Raw genomic sequence first — 22,585 nt, forward strand, 5'->3', positions numbered from 1 at the left:
TTATGCTCAATTGGTACTAGGGGGCCCAAAGTGTGCCAAGAAAATATCCCCCACACCATTACACCACCAGCCTAAACCAAGATAGTATACCTTTATTGTAATGAGTGGGTATTTGATTTATGCAAATAGAAAGAAGACATGCTGACAAAAACAAATAAAACTGTTAAAAATTATGAGAAAAGCCGCTAGCAACAAAACAGTCAGACACACTGTAAAAACAAAATCATAAGGGTAATGCAGCACTTAAAGTGAACAAATAAAGTCCATGAATAATGATTGATATTAGCAAAAAAATGTGTAAATGAAAAAGTCCAAAACAAATATCAAAAAAATATTAACCAAAAACAGAGTTCATAAAATGATGAAAAACCAAATGTTCCAAAGATACAAATGAACAAATTCCACCATGTGATCCACCACCTAGTGCAAGATGGACTCTTACCAGAGTTGCAGGACTCTATTACGGAGTCAGATGCGCTCAATGTAGTATATCAGCATGAATCCTACATTGCATATCTCACAAGGGCATGAAGTGTCTAGTGCTTCTATTATAACTCAATTAGGGAAGATGTGCATCGTGGATATAAATGAAAAAAGAAAAAACATCCACATAGTATAAATCCGTATGCAGTAAAGTCCCAGACCTCCTTTAGTCTAATGAGAACCTCCAGAGCCAAGAGCTGCTACCATCCTTCCGTATAGAGTAGGTTGTAAGGCATAGTGGGTGTAGTGCAAGATGGATTCATAGGTGCCAGACACTTCTTGAATGTAAAGAGATTGTATTTCTCTTGAACAGAACTGTGGGAGAGGGTTTAGGGCCAGGACACCGTTAAGGTAGTTGCAATGTTAATTGGCAGACTCTGAGACTCCTACAGGTAGACAGCCATGCAGGAAAAGGAATCCAGCAGGACACCACATCTGCATGTGTAGGAATGCTGTCTCCTATGGCAACAGTCTTAGAACAGTTGCTAACACAAGTTGTAACAAACTCCTTCATTTTCTTTACAATCACTTCTTGTCGTTTCTCAACCCACTGAGCTCCCCGTCTCTCTCACTAGACTTGCTGATTCACTGCCACCGAATCCCTTGAGCTCTTCCAATCTTCACTTTAGTATCTCCCTCATGCATCATCCCCACTTCTCTGCTGGGTCCTTAGCTTGACACTCCAGATACTTCTTAAGCTTCACCCCACTGGCATGCTCGGTCCCTGGCTTGACACACAAGGCTACTCTGCAAGTGTTAGTAATAGTGGTGAATATGCAGCGCTAAACCAAACATAAACAGTGCAAACTTGTGAGTGAGATTATTCAGACAAAAAATACGTGAGAAAAAGTCCACATAGAGGTAAATGAAACACCCAATGTCCATCTAGACACATAGGTGAATACACAGGATGTCATACAGCCCCAAGAGTCATCAAACTGTAGGCGTTTTCAAAATAAACATCAAGGTTCATATACGCTTACCAGAGATGTTGGACTCGACTATCATAAGACGAGTCGGCTTTTAATAGGTTTTTACCTATTAAAAGCTGTCTTTTGACCTGCACTTTCAGAGCCCCCCTTTTTTTCTTTTTTGTGTGTACCGATGCAAGTGCTGCTGAGCTTCACCATTTGGTTCCAGCACCTTCATTAGGGTTGGTTTTGGTCATTCATTTGCCATCACTGGAGTTCCTGTCCTGGTACCGCCTGCAGTATCCATTATATCCATGGTTGATACCGTGTGAAGTTGGAGTAAGACCCCCGAAGTCGGAAGAAGACCCCCGGGCGACGACGAAGAAGAAAGCCGGGCTCCTCCGCTAGTAAAAGAGCTAGCAGAAGATAGCGGAGGAGTCCGGCAGGGAAGACCCCCCAAGATGGAAGAAGACCCCCAGAGCTGTGCAATAAATTATTTTGAAACCTTGTGTTGTGTTTTATTTACATTTTTTCAACAGGTGAATGGGTAGGGGTACATTGTACCCCAATACTCATTCACATAGGGTGGGGGGCCAGTATCTGGGGGCCCCCTTATTAAGGGGGCTTGCTCGTCCCCACCCCCTTTCCTGGGCTGCGTGCTCGGATAAGGGTCTGATATGGACTTTGGGGGGACCCCCACACCATTTTTTCGGCGTAGGGCTTCCCCTTTAAGTCCTTACCGGTGATGGGGCTAATGAGGTGTCAATCTCGCCCATGGAGGCGGTGACATTGACCTCCTGTGCTAGTCCCGTCTACCTGGAGCCACGTTCAAAATTAACAGACTTTTCTCCGTGCAGGAAAGTCCGTTCATTTCAGAAGTCCGGCGGACTAGCGCATAGATGACCGGATTGTCTGCCGGACTCGCAGTCCGGTGGACAATTTTTGAATCAAAACTACTTTCTAAGTCCGCCGGAGCCCACACACGGGTGGATTGTCAGGCAGACTTCTGATCACGTGTATGCGGCATAAGCCTCACTATTCAAATGCATACAATGTTGTATATAACACAGACTTATAAATGTCCGAAACCAAGCATAAAATTCCTATGTAAAATATATGTAAAAAATTAATAAAAATAAAATTGTCCGACAAATTGAGTAATTTGATTAACACAAGATTAATAACACCAAATTGTACTATAATGTACTAGAAAAAACTCCCAATTGGAAAAAAGGAGGACAGGGCCACCTGCTGGATGAATGAACAACAATTGACAAATGGAAAAAAGGTGCTTTTAAAGAAGAAATAAACCCTGATGGGTTTACTTTCTCTTTGTCTCCCTGTAAAGGTAAAGCATAATGAGCTACTATGCATCGAATAGTAGCCCATTATGTGTCACTTACCTGACACAGGAGCCAGCGATGTCACCGCTGTCCCCTGTAGTCCGGAGCATCCATCTTCTTTCGGGTATCGCTAATCTGGCCACTCACAGCACTGGAGCAGCGATGACGTCACTCCCGCGCATGCGCACGGGAGTTGACACTAACGGCATATCACCGTTAGCACCGGAATGCTGCTAACGGCGAAAGTGCGCCTGCGCGCCGCTGTCTACAGCGCATGCGTTGTAGACAGCTGTGACTGCCTTTTACTAAATATCTCCTAAACCGTGTAGGTTTAGGAAATATTTCTTGGACCTACAGGTAAGCCTTAATCTAGGCTTACCTGTAGGTCAAAGTGGTTTGTAAGGGTTTACAACCACTTTAACCCCCACTAGCGGATGAAGAAAGGGTTAAAACCACCCCTGTTGTTGCGCTTCGGAAGCGCCAATGCATTCCAATGGACAGGGGCGGTTTATACAGCTGTATATAGCTCTCCCAAACCGCCCCAAAGGACTTTTTGTAACGTCCCACAAGAGCACCTCCCCAGTGTGAAAGCACTCCGGCTTTCACACTGGGTGGCATGGGGGGCCATTTCCAGGCACTTTACAGGCGCTATAATGCTTGAAAAATGACTTCAGCGTGAAAGTAGCCTTATGGTTGGCCTTTCTATCATCTCAAACCAATCTGCCCATTCTCCTCTGACCTCCGATATCAACAAGGCATTTTCATCTACACAACTGCCGCTCACTGAATATGTTTGCTTTTTCAGACCATTCTCTGTAAACCCTAGAGATGATGTGTGTGAAAATCCCAGTAGATCAGCAGTGTTTTAAATATTTAGACCAGCCCGCCTGGCACCAAAATCCATGCCACGTTCAAAGGCATCCAAATCCCCTTTCTTCTTCATTCTGATGCTTGGTTTGAACTTCTGCGAGTCATCTTCACCACATCTTGATGCGTAAATGCATTGCATTGCAATGCATAACTCCCAACTTTTTGAGATGGGAATGAGGGACACCTATCAGCAAAGGTATGCAGGCATAGGACACACCCCTTTAAGCCCCAGTTCACACTATTGCGATGCCAGACATCACGCCATCAGCGCACCGCTGTTCATATTACATGCAATATTACATACAGATAGTATGGCTGATATCGCACCGCATTTGTTGCAAACACGCACAGGATAGGGTGACCACATTTCCAAATGGCCATTCAGGGACACCCCCCCCCCCCCCCCGCACCCGCCCAAAAAAGATGGTTTTTGATACTTTTTTTTGCCAATTTTTGGGGAAAAAAGCAAACAGTGGTAACCAGTTTAGACAGGTGGTATGCAATGTGTAGAGGGGGACATGGAGGAAGAACGGAGGGGGACACGGAGGAAGAATGGAGGAGGACAGCAGAATGGAGGGGGACATGGAGGAAGAACGGAGGGGGATAGCAGAACAGAGGGGGACACGGAGGAAGAACAGAGGGGGACACGGAGGAAGAATGGAGGGGGACAGCAGCAGAACAGAGGGGGACACAGAGGAAGAACAGAGGGGAACACGGAGGAAGAACAGAGGGGGACACGGAGGAAGAAGAGAGGGGGACATGGAGGAAGAAGAGAGGGGGACACGGAGGAAGAACAGAGGAAGAACAGAGGGGGACACTGAGGAAGAACAGAGGGGGACACTGAGGAAAAACGGAGGGGGACACAGAGGAAGAACGGAGGGGGACACGGAGGAAAAACAGAGGGGGACACGGAGGAAGAACGGAGGGGGACACAGAAGAAGAACGGAGGGGGGCACGGAGGAAGAACGGAGGGGGACAGCAACAGAAAAGAGGGGGACAAGGAGGAAAAACAGAGGGGGACATGGAGGAAGATCGGAGGGGGACACAGAGGAAGAACGGAGAGGGAGAGCAGCAGAACAGAGGGGAACAGCAGCAGAGCATAGGGGGACACGGAGGAAGAATGGAGGGGGACACGGAGGAAGAACGGAGGGGGACACGGAGGAAGAACGGAGGGGGACACGAAGGAAGAACGGAGGGGAACAGCAGCAGAACAGAGGGGGATACGGAGGAAGAACAGAGGGGGACATGGAGGAAGAACGGAGGGGGACACGGAGGAAGAATGTAGGGGAACAGCATCAGAAGAGAGGGGGACACTGAGAAAGAACGGAGGGGGACACGGAGGAAGAACGGAGGGGGACACGGAGGAATAACGGAGGGGAACAGCAGCAGAACAGAGGGGGATACGGAGGAAGAACAGAGGGGGACACGGAGGAAGAACGGAGGGGGACACGGAGCAAGAATGGAGGGGAACAGCAGCAGAACAGAGGGGGACACTGAGAAAGAATGGAGAGGGACACGGAGGAAGAACAGAGGGGGACACAGAGGAAAAACGGAGGAAGAACAGAGGGGGACACTGAGGAAAAACGGAGGGGGACACAGAGGAAGAACGGAGGGGGACACGGAGGAAAAACAGAGGGGGACACAGAGGAAGAACGGAGGGGGCACGGAGGAAGAACGTAGGGGGGCACGGAGGAAGAACGGAGGGGGACAGCAACAGAAAAGAGGGGGACACAGAGGAAGAACGGAGGGGGACACAGAGAAAAACTGGAGGGGGACAGCAGCAGAAAGAATAGAGGGGGACAGTCAGCAGCAGAATGGAGGGGGAGGGGGACAGCAGCAGAATTGTACACTAACCTGGACTCCTGGAAGTTTGTCAATGTCTGTAAATTCACTGCAGGCAAACTTGGGGACCTCGTGGGCGGGAGGAGCCTGGGCTCTGGAGGAGGACTCTGAGTGAGAGGAGACGAGACTCAAGCTGGCTGGAGACCAATTTAAGTGAGGCGCTCTGTCCCTGTGTCGTCAGTGGCGTCACTCTGGCTGGGGTACGTACTGTGCGGGGGCCTGCGCGGGGGGGTGCACTGCCCACACTGACTGCTAGTGCCAGACCAGTTCCTTCTCAGCCCGCCCCTCAGGCTGACGTCACTGGTTGCTAGATGCGGAGCGGCCCCTAGCCTAGCAACCAGACTGCCAGCATATAATGACTTATCCTCCTGTGCTGTCTGTGTAGTGAGTGTGACTGTGGCAGCGCCGCGGCGGCAGACAGGGAGACTCGCGGAGCAGACACTCTGGTGATCACTGTGTTTTTTTTCATTCCGGGACACTGTATTGTCCCGGAATGAAGGTGCCCGGGACACGGGACAAAAATGTTAAATCAGGGACAATCCCGGGCAATCCGGGACACGTGGGCACCCTAGCACAGGACCCTTTTTTCAGGTCGGACCAGAATCGGATCGCATGTGTGTACACACATATGCGGTCTGATTCATGTCGTTAACATATAATGACACTCCCCGGCAGTTTGCATATGGCAGTGTGAACTGCTGTGCATGCTGAGTTCGATGTGGGAACCCGCAGTTGATTTGCAGGGTTCTCGCATTGCACAAGTGTAAACCAGCCCTAAAAGAGAAATGTACAAAAACACAAGCCTGATTAAACCCACAAGTGCTTTTTTACCCCCACTAATTCTTTATATTGGCTTTTGGAATTTACAAATGCAGCAATTTAGAAATCAGATGAAAGGTTTAGCACCATAAAACACTTTTTGAAAGATAAAAAGTGCATTTTATATATAGATCAGACCAAAATGAGGGACAAATGAGGAGGAATGAAGGACAGAGGGACATTGCTCCAAATCAGGGACAGTCCCTCGAAATCAGGGACAGTTGGCAGGAATGGCGTGTGATTGGCTGATTAGCAGTTTGTGTTACCAAGTAGTTGAACATGTGTACCTAATAAAGTGGCCGTGAGTGTATTATGTGCTCACACTGGGTTGCAGTCAAAACTAAGGATGAGCTCAGGTGTGTTCGCATGCTCCATGTGCAGAGCCCGCCAGGAAGTCGGCGCAGTGCTGCGTTAATCACAGGCAGCGAGACATTTCCCAATCTCTGCAGCCATGCATCGGGACAATGTCTCACTGCCTGTGATTAGTGCATCGCTGTGCCGACTTCCTTGCGGGCTCTGCACATGGAACATGAGAACACGCCTGAGCTCATCCTTAGTCAAAACATCTTAACTAGGTGAGAAAAGTAGAAGGGCTGCTTTGCAGCACGAATACATTACACTGTGTTTAAAACAAATGTTCTTCTGTTAAAGAGGGAGGGTGAAGGTCCACTTTAAAATAGGCAAGTCTGTCTGAAAGCTAGAAACACTGATAAACTGTTGTATGCCACCAGAGGGATCTGCAAGTACTCTCCATTTAGTCTATTCACCAGAGGCATTGAGACCTCAGAGACAGACATTTTGTTGTGGACAGCCCACGCCAAAGTCACGCTGTGGTCTCCAAAAAAATGGCGTCTCTGTGCCCGCAAAGGAAGAGACCCCTGCGAATGGGAAGTGTTCTAAAGGAGATGATGTCATCGGCCCGCGCCGATGTAAACAAGGAGTGAGTATGGCGGCAGACTCTGAAGTTTCGAAACCAGCTCGGCCCAAAAAAGAGCCCCAGCCTCTGGTCATACCGAAAAATGCCACCGACGAGCAGAGGCTGAAGCTGGAGCGGCTGATGAGGAACCCGGTAGGTGTATGGCTGTGATTAGTCACTGTAATGAAATAGATCTCTGATGAAGAGGAATGAACCCGACACCCCATACAGTTCCTTTCTATAAATCTGCATGGTGAATTATAATGCACATTGTATTCCTAACAAGATCAGATCCGACTCAATGAACTCTTCCTTATATTCCCCATGCATGACTACCAACTATAGAGCATGAGAAAGGGGGGCAGCTTAGGGAGAAGAGGACCTTGGTCACAAGTAGTGCAGTGAAAAGTGAGGATGAGCGCCGGCGTGTTCGCACAGCCCACGTGCAGAGCCCGCCAGGAGGTCGGTGCTGCGCTAATCACAGGCAGTGAGACATTCTCTGATCTCTGCAGCCGCGCATCGGGGCAATGTCTCACTGCCTGTGATTAGAGATGCGCCAAATTCCTGGCGGGCTCTGCACATGGGCTGTGCGAACACGCCGGAGCTCATCCTTAGTGAAATGTTTTTAAAGAGTTTGTAAACCCTTTTGTTTTTTCACCTTAATACATTAAGGTGTCAGTCATCAGCCATCGCTGCACTGCTATCTCCCGCTGCTGTCAATCAAATCCAAATATGCTGGCACCAGGGGGCGTTAGTTTCTATGGACGCAAATGCTGGACTCGGAAGCGAGCCCGCAAGGTAACCCCCCCGGGAGAGCGCTTCTCTAGGGGGTTATCTGCTGTGGGGAGGAGCTGAGAGAGCCGCCGAGGGACCCCAGAAGATGAGGTTCAGGGCCACTCTGTGCAAAGCGAGCTGCACAGTGGAGGTAAGTATATGTTTTTTATGTAAAAAAACAAAAAAAAGCTTTACAGTCACTTTAAGTGATATCATTGCCCCCCCCCCCTCTGATCTCAGGGTGGCTCCTTTCTCTCATAGAGTCCTATGGAGCCATCCTTACCTGTGTACTAGTTTTCTGTGTGTGTGTCATTTCCCTGTGGTACACTGCCGCATTGCGCTCTCCTCCTCCCATCTCCAAGCTAATTGAGGGACAGGTGCTGGTGCCTGAGCTATCACTATATACCCATACTCAGTGCGCTCGCACCCTGACTTTAGGAAAGTTGTGCTGAGGGACCTGAGGTGTGCAGCAAATAAAGTATGTTTTAGCATCTTTATACAAAAAATATATACACTATATTGTCAAAAGTATTGCGTCACCTGCTTTTTTTTTTTTTTACATGAACTTTAATGACACCCCAGTCTTAGTCCGTAGGGTTCAATGTTGGATGACACGCTGATGTTGGATGAGAAGGACTGGCTCGCAGTCTCCGCTCTAATTCATCCCAAAGGTGTTCTGTTGGATAAAGGTCAGGGCTCTGTGCTGAGCAGTCAAGTTCCTCCACCCCAAACTCACTCATCCACGTCTTTATGGACCTTGCTTTGTGCACTGGGTTGTCTTTCAGGGATCAGGCTTGGCCCCTTAGTTCCAGTGAAGGGAACTCTTAAGTGTAGCGATGACACTTTGGACAAAGTGTCTGTCATGTACAAATTTAGTTTTTGCCTCAGAACAGTAAAGGGGTTCTGAGGGTTAATTGTGTAGGTGTAACTTTGACATCAGTTTGGCTGGGCTGTGTTAGAGTTCTGCCTGGTCATGTGTACAGTTAGGTGCACATGACAGGCTCAGAACCAGGCCTGGTTGGACGGTTTGGGTATCAGCATTCCCCGGAGCCAATCAGTGGGTGCAGCGGGCCCGCTGAGGAGTCTGGGGAAGGGTACTTAAGAGGTTGAAGTCGCGTGTTCTAGTTTTTGTTCGTGAGGCATTAGCAGTCTGTTCCTGATTCTGGACCGGGGTAGCCCCGCGAGGGGTCCTGGTAACAGGAGCGTTCGTCGCTCCGCAACATGCTTTGGTTGGCTAGCCTCAATAGACCCGCCTGGTCTGGGGTGGGGATCCGTCTGTTCCCGAGTCTCGGAATCGGCTGGTCCGAGGCGCAGTAACTGAGGCAGGATTCAAGGCGTCCGGGTGTGCTCTCGGCTTGGAGGTGCACCGCAGCTCGTGTAAGCAACTGAGGGAGGACTCTTCGGAGGAGGGCCAACAAGCTGGCATCCTGAGAAGTGCCTGGTTACTGAGTTGTGAAGGACACTGACGAATTCACACTTTTTTCCAGCACTGCCAAGGAGACAGAGAACGTTCCAGGTACTGAGGAAAAAGGTTCCTGTTCACTTCTGTTATCAGTTACTCAAGATCAAAGATTTCCCAAGTTCTGGAACAAAGTGTTGACTGCCATAATCTCTGGCTAGAGGTTTGTTCAGCCTTGAAGCGCCCAGCTACGAGTGGCTTCTCTCTGGGTGGTATTAGAGACTTTCTGATATTAGCAGTTCAAGGTGCGTGAATTTCTTCACCCTTGCCCTGTGTTGTTGGATGTTACCCCTGCAAATAAAAACCTTTTCTAAAGGACTTTTATGGTGTCAGCATCCAAAGTTGTTGGGTAATAACTCTGGGAACCCCTAGACGTGGAAGAACCAGCCAGGCGGAGGTAACCAGTAAGCCCAAAAGTTAAGGCCTCCCTGCCATGGGTTATGGCCGGCTACATAAGGTATCAGCATACCAAGACATTTTGGACAATTTCATGCTCCCAGCTTTGTGGGAACAGTTTGGGGATGGCCCCTTCCTTTTCCAACATGACTGCGCACCAGTGCACAAAGCAAGGTCCACAAAGACTTGGATGAGTTAGTTTGGGGTGGAGGAACTTGAGAGTCCTGACCTCAACCTGATGGTCAAACATTCCCATAGACACACTCCTAAACCTTGTGGACATCCTTCCCAGAAGAGTTGAAGCTGTTATAGCTGCAAAGGGTGGGCCAACTCAATGTTGAACCCTACAGACTAAGACCGGGATGCCATTAAAGTGCATGTAAAGGCTGGTGTCCCAATACTTTTGACAATATAGTGTATTTTTGGGGTATGTTTACCAAGGTGCTCGAATCGGTATTAAACTCAAACTCAAAAATTTAATGATGCAATCATTAGATGTGGTGGCTGCATTTTTTTTTTTTTTTTTTTTTTTTTACATTTCTCCACTGTTTTCACCTGGTTATGGGGCCAGCAACACACCTCCTATATTAGAGTGCCTACACTTTGGATGAAAGAGCACAGGGGGCACATTTGGACAGCGGTATTATCAGCCTGGTGGGCAGGAGTGTTAGATGTACTAGCAAATTTAAATACACTAACAAATTCAAACCAAACTCCAGTTAACACTGCAGTTACAGCAACATTTTTTTTTGTTTTACATAAATTTACGAAAGTTGATCACTGTAAGCATCCTTGTCAGTGGTAAATGGTTTGTCTCAACCCTCTGACTCAGGGGTGTCTAAACTTTTTTTCATAGAAAACCAGATTTGATGAAGTGAACATGCGTGAGGGCCGACCATTTTGCCTGACGTTCTTTGAACCATTAAAATTCAGTCTAAGTGTGTTCGTTCGAGCACCAATACACTGCCCAACAAGAATTCTCTTGCCTTTGTGGCTGTGTGTGAGTAAAGAGATGAGCTTGGGCGTGTTATTTGGATATACCGTATTTATTGGCGTATTGCACGCACCTTCACTTTAAGAGGAAGAACTGTGAAGCAAAATAAGTGCCCATTTGCAGACCCACAATTGCCAGGAACGCAACACCCGCCGCTGCCAGGAATGCACTCGCCATTGCCATCAGTGCAGCCCTGGAGAGGGCAGCACGAGCGCCAAAGATATCCTACAGGAGAATCTCCTGTTTACACAGCGGCCTCTTTAAGAGAAAATCCCACATCCTTTGATGGACAGAACAGTCGTCCAATGGCGGAGACGGGACTTCCTATTACAGAAGCTGCCGTGTACACAGGAAATACTCCTGTGTGCATGGCACTCGTATCGCCTCCTATCTCCGAGGCAGCCAGACTGAACCTATATATCTTTTGTGGCCCTGGCACTGATGTATATGTTTAGATAACCAGGCAGGCCGTTCAAAACCAGACCAGACTTTGGACATGCCTGCTCTAACTGCTACATCTGTAATATAGCTTGTTCTGGCAGGATCACCAGTTGAAAATAAGAGACAAAAAAAGAAAACAAATGCAGCCATCACATCTAAGATTTGGTAAGCTGCAATATAATAAATGTTTAATATAAATACTTACCTATTCCAGTCTTTGGGGCCCTGTATTGTAAAATCTTGGATGAGAACCTTCTTCCCTTAGCCAAAACACTGCAGAAGGGCCGTGGTGGGTCTTTCAACATAACAATGACCCAAAACATACCGCCAAGGCAACAAAGGAGTGGCTCAAGAAGAAGCACATTAAGGTCATGAAGTGGCCTAGCCAGTCTCCAGACCTTAATCCTATAGAAAATATAGGGAGCTGAAACTTTGAGGTGCCAAGAAACCTTAAGGATTTAGAGAAGAGCTGTAAAGAAGAGTGGACTAAAATCCCTCCTGAGATGTGTGTAAACCTGGACACCAACTACAAGAAACATCTTACCTCTGTGCTTGCCAACAAGGGTTTCTCTGCCACGTATTGTTTTGCTTAGGGATTTATTTTACTCACTGAACTGCAACTTCAATTTATAACATTTGTATGATGTGTTTTTTCTGGATTTTTGGTTGATCTTCTATCTCTATCATTTTAAAATACACCTATGATAAAAATGATAGATCCTTCATTTCTTTGTAAGTGGGCAAACTTACAAATCTGCAGGGGATCAAAAAATAATTATTTTCCCCACTGTAAATGCCAATGCAATGCCACATTCCAATAAAATCTTTATTTGCACAAAATCTGCACAAGAGGGTGTCTGCTATACATCTGATGGGTCAGGTTGTTCTAGAGCAGTGATGGCGAACCTTGCCACCCCAGTTGTTTCGGAACTACATTTCCCAGGATGCTCATGTACTCTGCAGTGTCGTTGAGAGTGATGGAAAATATAGTTCCAAAACATCTGGGGTGCCAAGGTTCGCCATCACTGTTCTACAGTAAAGTAGACAAACGGATCAAGTTATACAAGAAATTACTCAGCACACTTACCAGTTAGCCTAAAAATGATGTTTAAACTGTTTCAACATATTTAACAAAAAAAAAAGTTTTAATTCGGGCATAGTGATTGGCTGCTGAGCTGCGCACTTCACCATGGAAGGAGGTCCCATTCTTTCCTTTACTTGGAAGCACTGGGTATTTTGTGCTGACAGTGATGGATGAGGGGTGTGTGTGTGTGTGTGTGTGTGTGTGTGTGTGTGTGTGTGTGTGTGTGTGTATAGCATGGGGATGAAGGGGGGAAGTCAACATGGTGTTGACATCAACACTACTTTTACAATATAATATCTGGGTTTGCAAAGGTTTTTGTTGCACACGAAGGCCTAATTTACACAGGAAGGAGCAGATGGGAATGGGGTTTTGATTGGAAAAACAGGCAGTGGAGCCATGGTTTGACCACCATCCAAAAGCCTACTAATACAGCCAGAGTGGAATGTTCACATGCTGCTGCAAATTTAGCATAGCATACCCAATCAAGGGAATGAGGTCACACTGCAACCACGAGACACTTGGTTTGTGGTTGCGACACATTAGTCCTATTGAAAATTGTTGTACAGAAAAAACAAAAAACAGGCATTCAGGAGTTCTTAGCCACACTCTGAGCAGCAATCCACCACAGATTGTTTTTCACAGAAGGTGCAAGTGTAAACCTAGCTCAAGTGGATTTATAACATTTGTGACTATTTAAAGATTTTTTTTTTTTGCCAGTATGTTCGCTTTTTTACCTCAAAATAGTTTGCCGCTATAATATAATAAGCTCTGCATATATCACTAAGTATTATATTTTTATTATTATTATTAAAAAAAAAAAAAAAAAATGAAGCTTCCCAGTTTACACACCATTTCTATGACAAGTATTTTTTTACAAATCCTTGAAGCGTGCCTGAAAACCAGAGACAAATGGAAAAACAGCCAATTACACTTCTAGCGTAACAGTGGAGTTTGTGTATAAAAACCCTCTCACCTAATTAGAATTGCTATACTCTGTGTTACAGGACAAACCTGCCCCAATACCTGAAAGGCTAAAAGAATGGAACCCAAGAGCTCCACCAGAATTTGTCAGAGATGTTATGGGTAAGTATTATTTCTAGCTGAACATTCTTTATATTACTAAGTTAAAGTACATGTTAAAGTGTTTGTTACCCTAATAAAAATAAAAAAAAGATTCTGTTCCTTTTAACCACTTCAGCCCCGGAAGATTTGGTTGCTCAATGACCAGCGCATTTTTTACAATTTGGCACTGCGCTGCTTTAACTAGTAATTGCGCGTTCATGCAATGCTGTACCCAAACTAAATTTGCGTCCTTTTTTCTCACGAATAGAGCTTTCTTTTGATGGTATTTGATTGCCTCTGCGATTTTTTTTTTTATTTTTTTTTTTTTTTTCGATAAGGGAAAATTTTGAAAAAAATGATATTTTCTACTTTTTGTTATAAAAAAAAAAAAATTCCAATAAACTAAATTTTAGTCATACATTTCGGCCAAAATGTATTCAGACACATGTCTTTGGTAAAAAAAAAAATGTCAATAAGCGTATATTTATTGGTTTGCGTAAAAGTTATAGCATCTACAAACTAGGGTACATTTTCTGGAATTTCTTGAGGTGCTAAAATGGCAGGGCAGTACAACCCCCCCCCCCCCCCCCCAAATAACCCCATTTTGGACAGTAGACACCCGAAGGAAATTGCTGAGAGGCATGTTGAGCCCATTGAATATTTTTTTCTCAAGTCATCTTCCAGGACGGCACACCTGAGAGATGAGAGGCTCCTCCCTACAGGAAACACAATCAATCGACAGCTGTTTTAAGTCCCCACCCTTCCCCTTGATCCTCAGTTTTTGATTGTGTTTCTCCCTACACAGCGAAACTGTTTGTTTTTTTCCAAATGACCCGAAGCCTGGGGCTGGTGGTCTCCCCCTGGGAGCCGGACCACAAGCCTGGGAAGCCTCTGGGTCTGGTAGGATATTCTTGTCCTTCCTGGGGGGTTCCCCTATCTTTTCCTCAGGGCGGGCAGCAGAAATTGGAAGAGCCGCCCTGAGAGCTGAAGGACCCTGGGTACAGTGGTGTACCCAGAACTTCAGGGGCCATTATCCTGTCTCCCCCTCCTTACCTGTACAGGTGGCTGTTCAGACGGGGGTGCTGGCCATCGGTTCTTTCCAGGGGGATCTTGTCCCCGACTCCTGGGTCCCCGGTAGCTCGCGTGGGCTGCCGGAGAGGGAGCGTGGCAACAAGCACCCGCGTCATTTTCAAACTTCGGGAAAATGGCAGCGGCGTTCTTACCCAGGAGGGAAGGCTGAGAGTCAGTAGGAGCAGGCGCCCACATCCTCCTTTCTCTAGAGCGAGGAGGCACCAGTTTACTACGGTGGATGTCTGCCTTAACCACCTCAGATATGAAGATGGGAATGAGGAATGGAAGGCATTGCCCCCCCCCCATGTATATAGACTGACTGACTGGTACAGTGCAGGACACAGCCTAACCTAGCACCTCCCTATGGGGACAGCAGTTGGGGGGGGGAGCACGTTGGCGGCTATCCTCCTTGCGTGTGGACCTTAAGGATGGAAAAGCAAGCCCGCTGGCTGTGGCAAAAAGAGGAAGACGACAACGGTGAGTACTTTACTTTCCTTTTGCCGTGGGAAATTATCTGCAAAATCCCCAATTCCAGCCAGAGGGTTTCTGGGCATTTGAGATCTCACCTGGGGTCTGGATTCAAATAGCCCTTAAGCTTCTGCTAAAAACACCAGCCGCAGCTCCCTCTTGCATCAGAGAAGCTGTATGGTGGACAGGTGGTGCAGAGGAACGAGTGTGCCTAAACCACCTCAGATGAGAAAGAGGTAGGTAGGCCATTGCTCCCCCTTCCCCGTGTATATACTGACTGGTGCAGTGCAGAACTTGGGGTCGGGATACAAATAGCGCAGACGCCACTGCTAAAACCACCAGCCACAGCTCCCTCTTACAGCAGAGACACTGTGGTTATCGCAGCAGTAGGTTGCCAGCCTCTCCCTACATGCCCAGTTGTGGTACATTTAGTAGGGATGAATATAGCGTACAGAGGGGACCTGGTAGATACAAAGTTACTTACAGGCCAGGTATACCACTGAACAGGTTATTAATTGGGCAGTGGTTGGTGGATTCAGAAGCTCCCCTGGTCAGCAGGTGCACTAGGTTACCGGCCCTATTAGCCCAGCTGCTAGGAATCTGAAGTTGCTTCACAATGTTTAAAAGCTGACCTAACATTCAAGGATGGGCAGAGACCAAGCTACTGTGTGGCACAGTAGGGGTTCCCTTGTCACAGATCCTCCTTTTGGGGGTTGCCTGCTATAGTTAACTTTCATAAGCTCCAACCTCCCACTCCACCTTTACACTGTGTTTATATTATAATGTAGGAGGTAAGAAGAAACTTTTTTTATTGGTTTGGGCTACAATCCACTCAGTGGCAGATCTAAAGGCGATTCACCATAGATCGCTCCCTACATCCTTTTAATTGAGGATTTTCTGTGCAAACCTATGCAAGAGCTACATAATTGATTGTTTGAAGCCTGCAAATAGCTATTTACCTCCCAGGCTAAACTGGTAACCACCTCTTCTAGAGAGGTCTTAAATTGGTCTCTAGGGCTGGGCTCATTGAGACTTTAGTTGCTAATCAGCACCACCTGGATTTGTGCTGGCTAGCGTTTGCTCAGTCTATGGAGGTAAGGTAGGACAACAACTACTACTAATAGTAGGGTGTCCAACCATTTTAGGATCTGTTCCTTCAATGATGGTGAAGGTTTAGTATCTACAGCCCAGGCTATGCCTATGAAATAAATTGCCTGTTGGTTATTTCATAAAGGGATAGACCATGACTCCTCATTGGCTGCACACCAGTAGATCAGTAGTGAAAGTTTGTCCTTGCTGGGATGTTTTTGTGGCACAGCAGAAATACACATTGAGATTTGTGACATCTCTGCTTAATAAGGACTATATTGCTGTACATCAGAAATGCACTGCACTGAAGCTTGTTTTCTGTCCTTTATATACTAAAGGTACTGCTTTGTTTGGCTACAGATCAGAAAAATACAACAGTGAAGGTGGTCTGTACTTTCTGGTTTTGTGTTGCACAGCAGAAATGCACATCATTGAGTCTGGTGACATCTCTGCTCATAATGGTTATATTGCTGCACATCAGACATACACAAGATTGAGGTCTGTCTGTGGGGCTTTGTGTCCTGTTTTACTGCCTTGTTGGTTACTTATCAGAAAGGCAGCAGTGAAGTCTGATGGTCCTGATTTGCGTGGCGCTGTGCTGATTCAGACAGTGCTATTAACAGCAATGGCTGCCGAGTTTAAACATGCGATTTGACATGTTGAGTCGCATGACAAATCATTTCAATATGGATGTGCTATCTCTATTCATAGTGTTTTATTGTTGCACATCAGATTTATACAGCATTAAGGTCTGTGAGGTTTTTGTGTCCTGTATTACTGCCTTATCAGAAAGGCAGCAGTGAAAATTGATGGTTCGAATTTGTTGGGCTACATAGTAGAAATACAAATTGAACCCCTGCCAGGTGTAGTACATATACTGCCTTTGGTAATCCGTGTAGCACCAAAAAGTGGTGTTGTGCTGATTTTAGCCAATGCGATTTGACATGTTGAGTCGCAAGGCCAAATCGCTTCAATATGGATGTGCCATCTCTATTCAGAATTGTTATATTGTTGCACATCAGACATATACAAGATTGAAGGTTGTCTGTCCTTTTATGTCTTGCATATACTGCCTTATTGGCTGCATATCAGAAAGGACACAGCAGTGAAGGTTGCTTGTCTTTTTCTGATTTTGTTTTTGCTGCTCAGCTGAGAGACACATTGAGGATGGTGGCCTCTCTGCTCAGTATTGGTATATTACTACACATCAGACATACACAAAGATTGAATGTTTGTGTCCTGTATGTCCTATATTTATTGCCTTATCGTTTGTATATCAGGCTAAGCAGTGTTTCTCATGGATCTACCTTTCTGCATCTTGGGGATACACAGCAGGGGTTTGTTGGCTGCAATCCTCCAGGGAGTCACAGCATTGGGGACCCCTTACTTGTTCGACCTGAAAATTGCTATTTGTTTTTTTCCCTGCGACCTGTGTAATCTTGAGGTCTGTGGATCCAGGAATCAGGGACTGCTGGTGTCGCACAGACACAAATGGTACCCATTGGAAGCCATAGTATATGACTTCTCATGCGTCTTGCAGTCCCAAGTCGCAGGTTGGGTCGCACAGGTGTGGGAACCCTAAACTTAAATGTCCCTTCTGATTGAGGTTTTGCTACACAGCAGGAATACTCATCATGACGTTATTGTTTTATTTTGCAGCAGACCAGAAAGATTGCAGCTGTAAAGGCTGTCTGTCTTTTTCCTCAGTGTCTGCTTTTATGTTGTTGCACAGCAGAAATACTCAAGATTGAAGCTTGTTGGTGCTTTCTGTTTCAGAAAAACACAATGCTGCAGGTTGCTTGTGTCCTTTCTCAGTGTTGGTTCTATCTGAACTACACTACAGAAGTGCATGACAGAAAGGATTGTCTTGTGTTCCATATTTTTCCCTGTGGCATAGCAAAAATGCACAACACGGGAGTTTGTGTTCATATTAATCTTATAACTGTGGTGGTTTGTCAGAAATACACAACATAGAAGTTTGGGTCTTTCTGTCTTTATAGCCTTGTTTTGCTGTACATAGGTAAAGCACAACAGTAAAGGGGGTTCCTGTCCTTTCCGTATTTATATATCAGTTATGACCTAGCTAGCTGCACTAAAGAAATACGCAGCATTTAGGGTTTGCTTGAGTCTTAATGTTTTTACATCTTGGCAGCACATCAGAAAACCAGACTATGAGGACTGTTTGTCTACGTTGAGGTTCAGATTTGGGTCTCTTCCCATATTTGATATATTGGTTTAGCTAGTCACACTCAGGCACACAACATTGTTGTCTATGCTTGTGTCCTTTCTGTCTAAATCTATTGTGCCGTGCCCACAATCTATGATCATTTTATTTGTGATATTAATAATACATGTATCACCTTTTTGTATTTCAGCCTTCTTTTCCATGGAGGGGCCAGGAGTTCGGGCTGCAGCTGCCACATGTCAAAAACCTTGACCACTTGCATTCAGGGATGCCAGAACCATTTCCTAGGGTTGAAGCCCTGTAGGGTTATGGGACACTGGAGGAAGGGGATAATGAATCGCCCTGTTTAGTAAGAACTTGGAGAGTTCTGTTCAGAGGAGTATTAGGGCCCAAGGATGAAGTATAAAGATGTATACCCGATCGAATAGGTTTCGGCTCGGTGCATGGCCTTCATTTTGCCCTTTTAGCAAAACTAGACATAGCAATATGGGTAGTCTACTCCTGCTAGGGACTTTAATCTCCTGAAGAAGGCTCTCAGGCGTAAGTAAGGACATAGATTGGGGCGTGCCTTAAACCCAGGGTTCAAGCTTCTGTTAATCTATTTCCCTTAAGTAGGCTTCCCTTTAGTCTTTTGCTGACATAAAGATAAAAAGGAAGCAGTTTTATTTCCCTCAACAGGATAGTGTTAAGACAGGCCCTCTTATTGATTAATGTAGTGTCCTTGTCTTACACAGGTCTCTTATTTATCTTTTTAGTGGTTCTAAGTAGCACCTACAGGCATAATAGGCCATGGTTGTTAGATGTGTGAGATAGGCAACATTGCTAACCTACAAGTTTAACATGTTTTCTGATTCCATTTTTAAGAGCCCATTTCACCTAGATACTGCATCTGAAGCGGAAAAGGCAGGAACATCTGTGGAGCAGACCTGCAGATCAGCCGCATGATCCAGCTAAGATGCCTTCATCAAGCATATGAGCGTATGGAATGGAGGTAAAGCTCACTGCAGAGCCAAGGTTCGCCAAGAGGGTTTTGCAGTGGCCCCACCCTAAGGTAGGCCTGAGGTACTTGTTTATCCTCTCAGGTGTGCCGTCCTGGAAGATGACTTGAGAAAAGTACCAGTTACTTACCGGTAACTGTCTTTCTGGGAAATCTTCCAGGACGGCAGGCCTACTTCCCGCCCGTTGGAGGAGGGAAAATTCTAGAACACTAGAAGGTGAGTACCTATGAGGAATGATTTCCCTTGTGAACCTGGTTCAGGAGTTACTTCTCTACAAACTGAGGATCAAGGGGAAGGGTGGGGACTTAAAACAGCTGTCGATTGATTGTGTTTCCTGTAGGGAGGAGCCTCTCATCTCTCAGGTGTGCCGTCCTGGAAGATTTCCCAGAAAGACAGTTACCGGTAAGTAACTGGTACTTTTTTTGTCACAAGTTAATGAAAGATGACGAAAATAAAAATAAATTACACAAAGTTGTCACTAAATGATATATTGCTCACACATGCCATGGTTATATGTGGAATTACATGCCAAAATACATTCTGCTGCTTCTCCTGAGTACAGGGATACCACATGTGTGAGACTTTTTGGTAGCCTAGCCCTGTACGGTACCCTAAAAACCAATCACCGCCATCAGGATTTCTAAGGGCGTAAATTTTTGATTTCACTCTTCACTACCTATCACAGTTTCGAAGGCCATAAAATACCAAGATAGCAGAACCCCCCCCACCCAAATGACTCCATTTTGGAAAGTAGACACCCCAAGCTATTTGCTGAGAGGCATGTTGAGTATTTTGCAGATCTTGCTTTTTGTCACAAAGTTTTTAAAATTGAAAAAAGGGGAAAAAATACATTTGAGATCTGCGAAATACTCACCATGCCTCTTAACAAATACCTTGGGGTGTCTACTTTCCAAAATGGCGTAATTTGGGGGAGTTTGTGCTATCTGGACATTTCAGGGCCTCCGTAACTGTGATAGGTAGTGAGGAGTGAAATCACAATTTTACGCCTTTTTATGCCTTTAGAAAGCCTGAAGGCGGTGCTTGGTTTTTGGGGTCCTGTACGCGGCTAAGCTCCCAAAAAGTCTCACGTGTGGTATCCTCATACTCGGGAGAAGCAGCAGAATGTATTTTGGGGTGAAATTCCACACGTAACCATGGCATGTGTGAACAATAAATAAGTGTCAACTTTGTATACATTTTTTTTAAATTTTATGAAAAAAAATTAGCTATATACCTGTTTTCAGAATACCGAGGATCCCACATTGAAGTCAGTCAGGAGGGGAGGAGGAGAGAGAAGGCGGGTCATGTGAGCGCCGGTCGGTGTTCTGTAAACAGGTATATAGCTGCATATTTTAAATAAAAACCACAGACACAGGGGCAGCTTACATTAATAAAAAGAGAGGAAGGTGTAAAAAAAAAAATCAACAGTAATTTCGGCAGCAGGAGGGGAGGGGTCGGGCACAGACAGGGAGCTGACAGGCAGGGAAGGAGAGGGGAGAGAGGACAGGAGAGACAGCAGCTGACAGAGGCCCGTAAACTGATCAGTGTCACGCCTCAGCAGCCATGATAAACCATGGTCAGTTTACAGGGGGTTGGGCATAGCCAGGCAGGATCAGCCAGGTATTTCAGGTGTTACAGGGGGCCAAATTACACAGCACAAGCACTGAGCTGTATAACATGCTTTAACCAGTTCCGGACCAGCCGCCACAGTTGTACTGCAGCAGGTTGGCTCGGCTCGAAGAAAGTGACCTTACCTTACGTTGGGCGCCTGATGGGTTTACTTCCTCTTTGTTTCCCTGCAAAGGTAAAGCATAATGGGCTACTATGCATGGGTTCGGCGCTGTGATTGGCCGGAGCCATAATGACGTCACTCCTGCGCATGTGCACGGGCACAGCCACTAATGGCATATCGCCATTAGCAGCGGCATGCTCAGTGTGCCTGCGCGCCGCTGTCTATGGCGCATGCGACGTAGACGGCGGTGACTGTCTTTTTGCAAATATCTCCTAAACCGTGTAGGTTTAGGAAATATTTCTTGGACCTACAGGTAAGCCTTAATCTAGGCTTACCTGTAGGTCAAAGTGGTCTGTAAGGCCGCGTACACACGCGCGGACTGTTCGCCCAACTTTGTCCGTCAAACAGTTTCGGCAAACAGTCCGCTCAAAATTAGCATGGACGGACATGGCCACACACGACGAACGAACAGTTTGCTGAAACCGTGCGCGATGACGTGAACGGCACGTACGACGGGACGAAAAATACGACGTCCTATACACTGCATTATAACTTTCGGCGTGTAAATCCTTTCTGAGCATGCGCGGAACTTAGTTTGACGAACAAGCCTACACACGAGCGGACTGTTCGCTGAAACAAGGTTTCAGCGGACAGTTTTTCGGAAATTCCGTAAAACCTTGTTCGTCAAACTGTCCGCTGAAACTGTCCGCTGAAAGCCCACACACGAGCGGACTGTCCGCCCAAACACTGTTCAGCGGACAAAGTTGGGCGAACAGTCCGCGCATGTGTACGCGGCCTAAGGGTTTACAACCACTTTAGGTGAATGGCTGTGCAGCGATGGCATGTCAGGACAAATCTAATCATTGGATGAGAGTATACTGAGTACCTAGCATAGCTAGTGAACTGACCACATTGTGTTCTCCTACTTAGCATGTCAGTTTTTAATAAGACAGCAGAGATACTGACAGGAACCCCAGTGATTTCACTTAAAGCGTAACTCCACTTTCGTGGGGAAAAAAATATCAAATAGCGAAAAAATATAACATATACAATTGCGACACAATTCATATTGTGATTGAATGTTATTAAAAATGACCTTTCCTTTTCAATCTGCAGCTGCTGTAATTTTCTAAAAATACAATACAATATGGCTACCTGGAGTTGTTCTGTACACAGAATGTGTACTGACCACCCCTAGAAACATAATTTCCTGACAGACTCCATGGCAGCAACGTGTGGGTTAAGTCCCGCCTCCACTACCCATAGGACACTACTCCCATAAATCTTTGCTCCCTGCCCCTGGCCGTGTTCTTTTTTTGTCCTCCTCCGAAGGACCCAGAAGTGGTCTTCCTACCTGAAGATTTATCATCCCCACGATCGAGGTCGGCCGGTCTGCGACTCTGGGTCTGGAAAGTCGCATTACTCCGCTAAGCCCTAGCTATTAGCAGGGAATGGAGTGGGCAGTGGAAGAGGCGCTGTGAAGAAGCCCATGTCCTGGCCACTGGCAGGCAGGCTGCGCATTGGTCGGATAGCCAGCTATTAGCAGGTGACCCGTTTTGCCCCCTGGAAAGTCCGGTGTCATCTTACCTTATCTTCGGCCGAGTGATCGATCGTGGTGGGAGTGGTGAGAGGTTCTAAAAGTTCTTTA

The 22,585-nt window shown here is 46.2% G+C and overlaps 1 protein-coding gene across 3 annotated transcripts in view; it reads left to right on the forward strand.

Moving 5' to 3' along the window:
* The first annotated feature begins 7,163 nt into the window (after positions 1-7,163).
* The window catches only part of PRKRIP1 (PRKR interacting protein 1), a 38,049-nt gene continuing 22,627 nt past the window's right edge, over positions 7,164-22,585 (forward strand). The window contains exons 1-2 of one of the 3 annotated variants that reach the window (XM_077480529.1): positions 7,164-7,337; positions 13,337-13,415. In XM_077480529.1, the coding sequence (XP_077336655.1) occupies positions 7,215-7,337; positions 13,337-13,415 (202 nt within the window). In that variant the 5' untranslated portion in view covers positions 7,164-7,214. The remainder of the gene's footprint in view (positions 7,338-13,336; positions 13,416-22,585) is intronic. The other 2 variants (XM_077480531.1, XM_077480530.1) reach the window with 2 other exon arrangements.

The sequence above is a fragment of the Lithobates pipiens genome, unplaced genomic scaffold (genome assembly GCF_037356315.1).
Source record: "Lithobates pipiens isolate NorthernLeopardFrog02 unplaced genomic scaffold, aLitPip1_a1.2 Scaffold_16, whole genome shotgun sequence".
NCBI classification, from domain to species: Eukaryota; Metazoa; Chordata; class Amphibia; order Anura; family Ranidae; genus Lithobates; species Lithobates pipiens.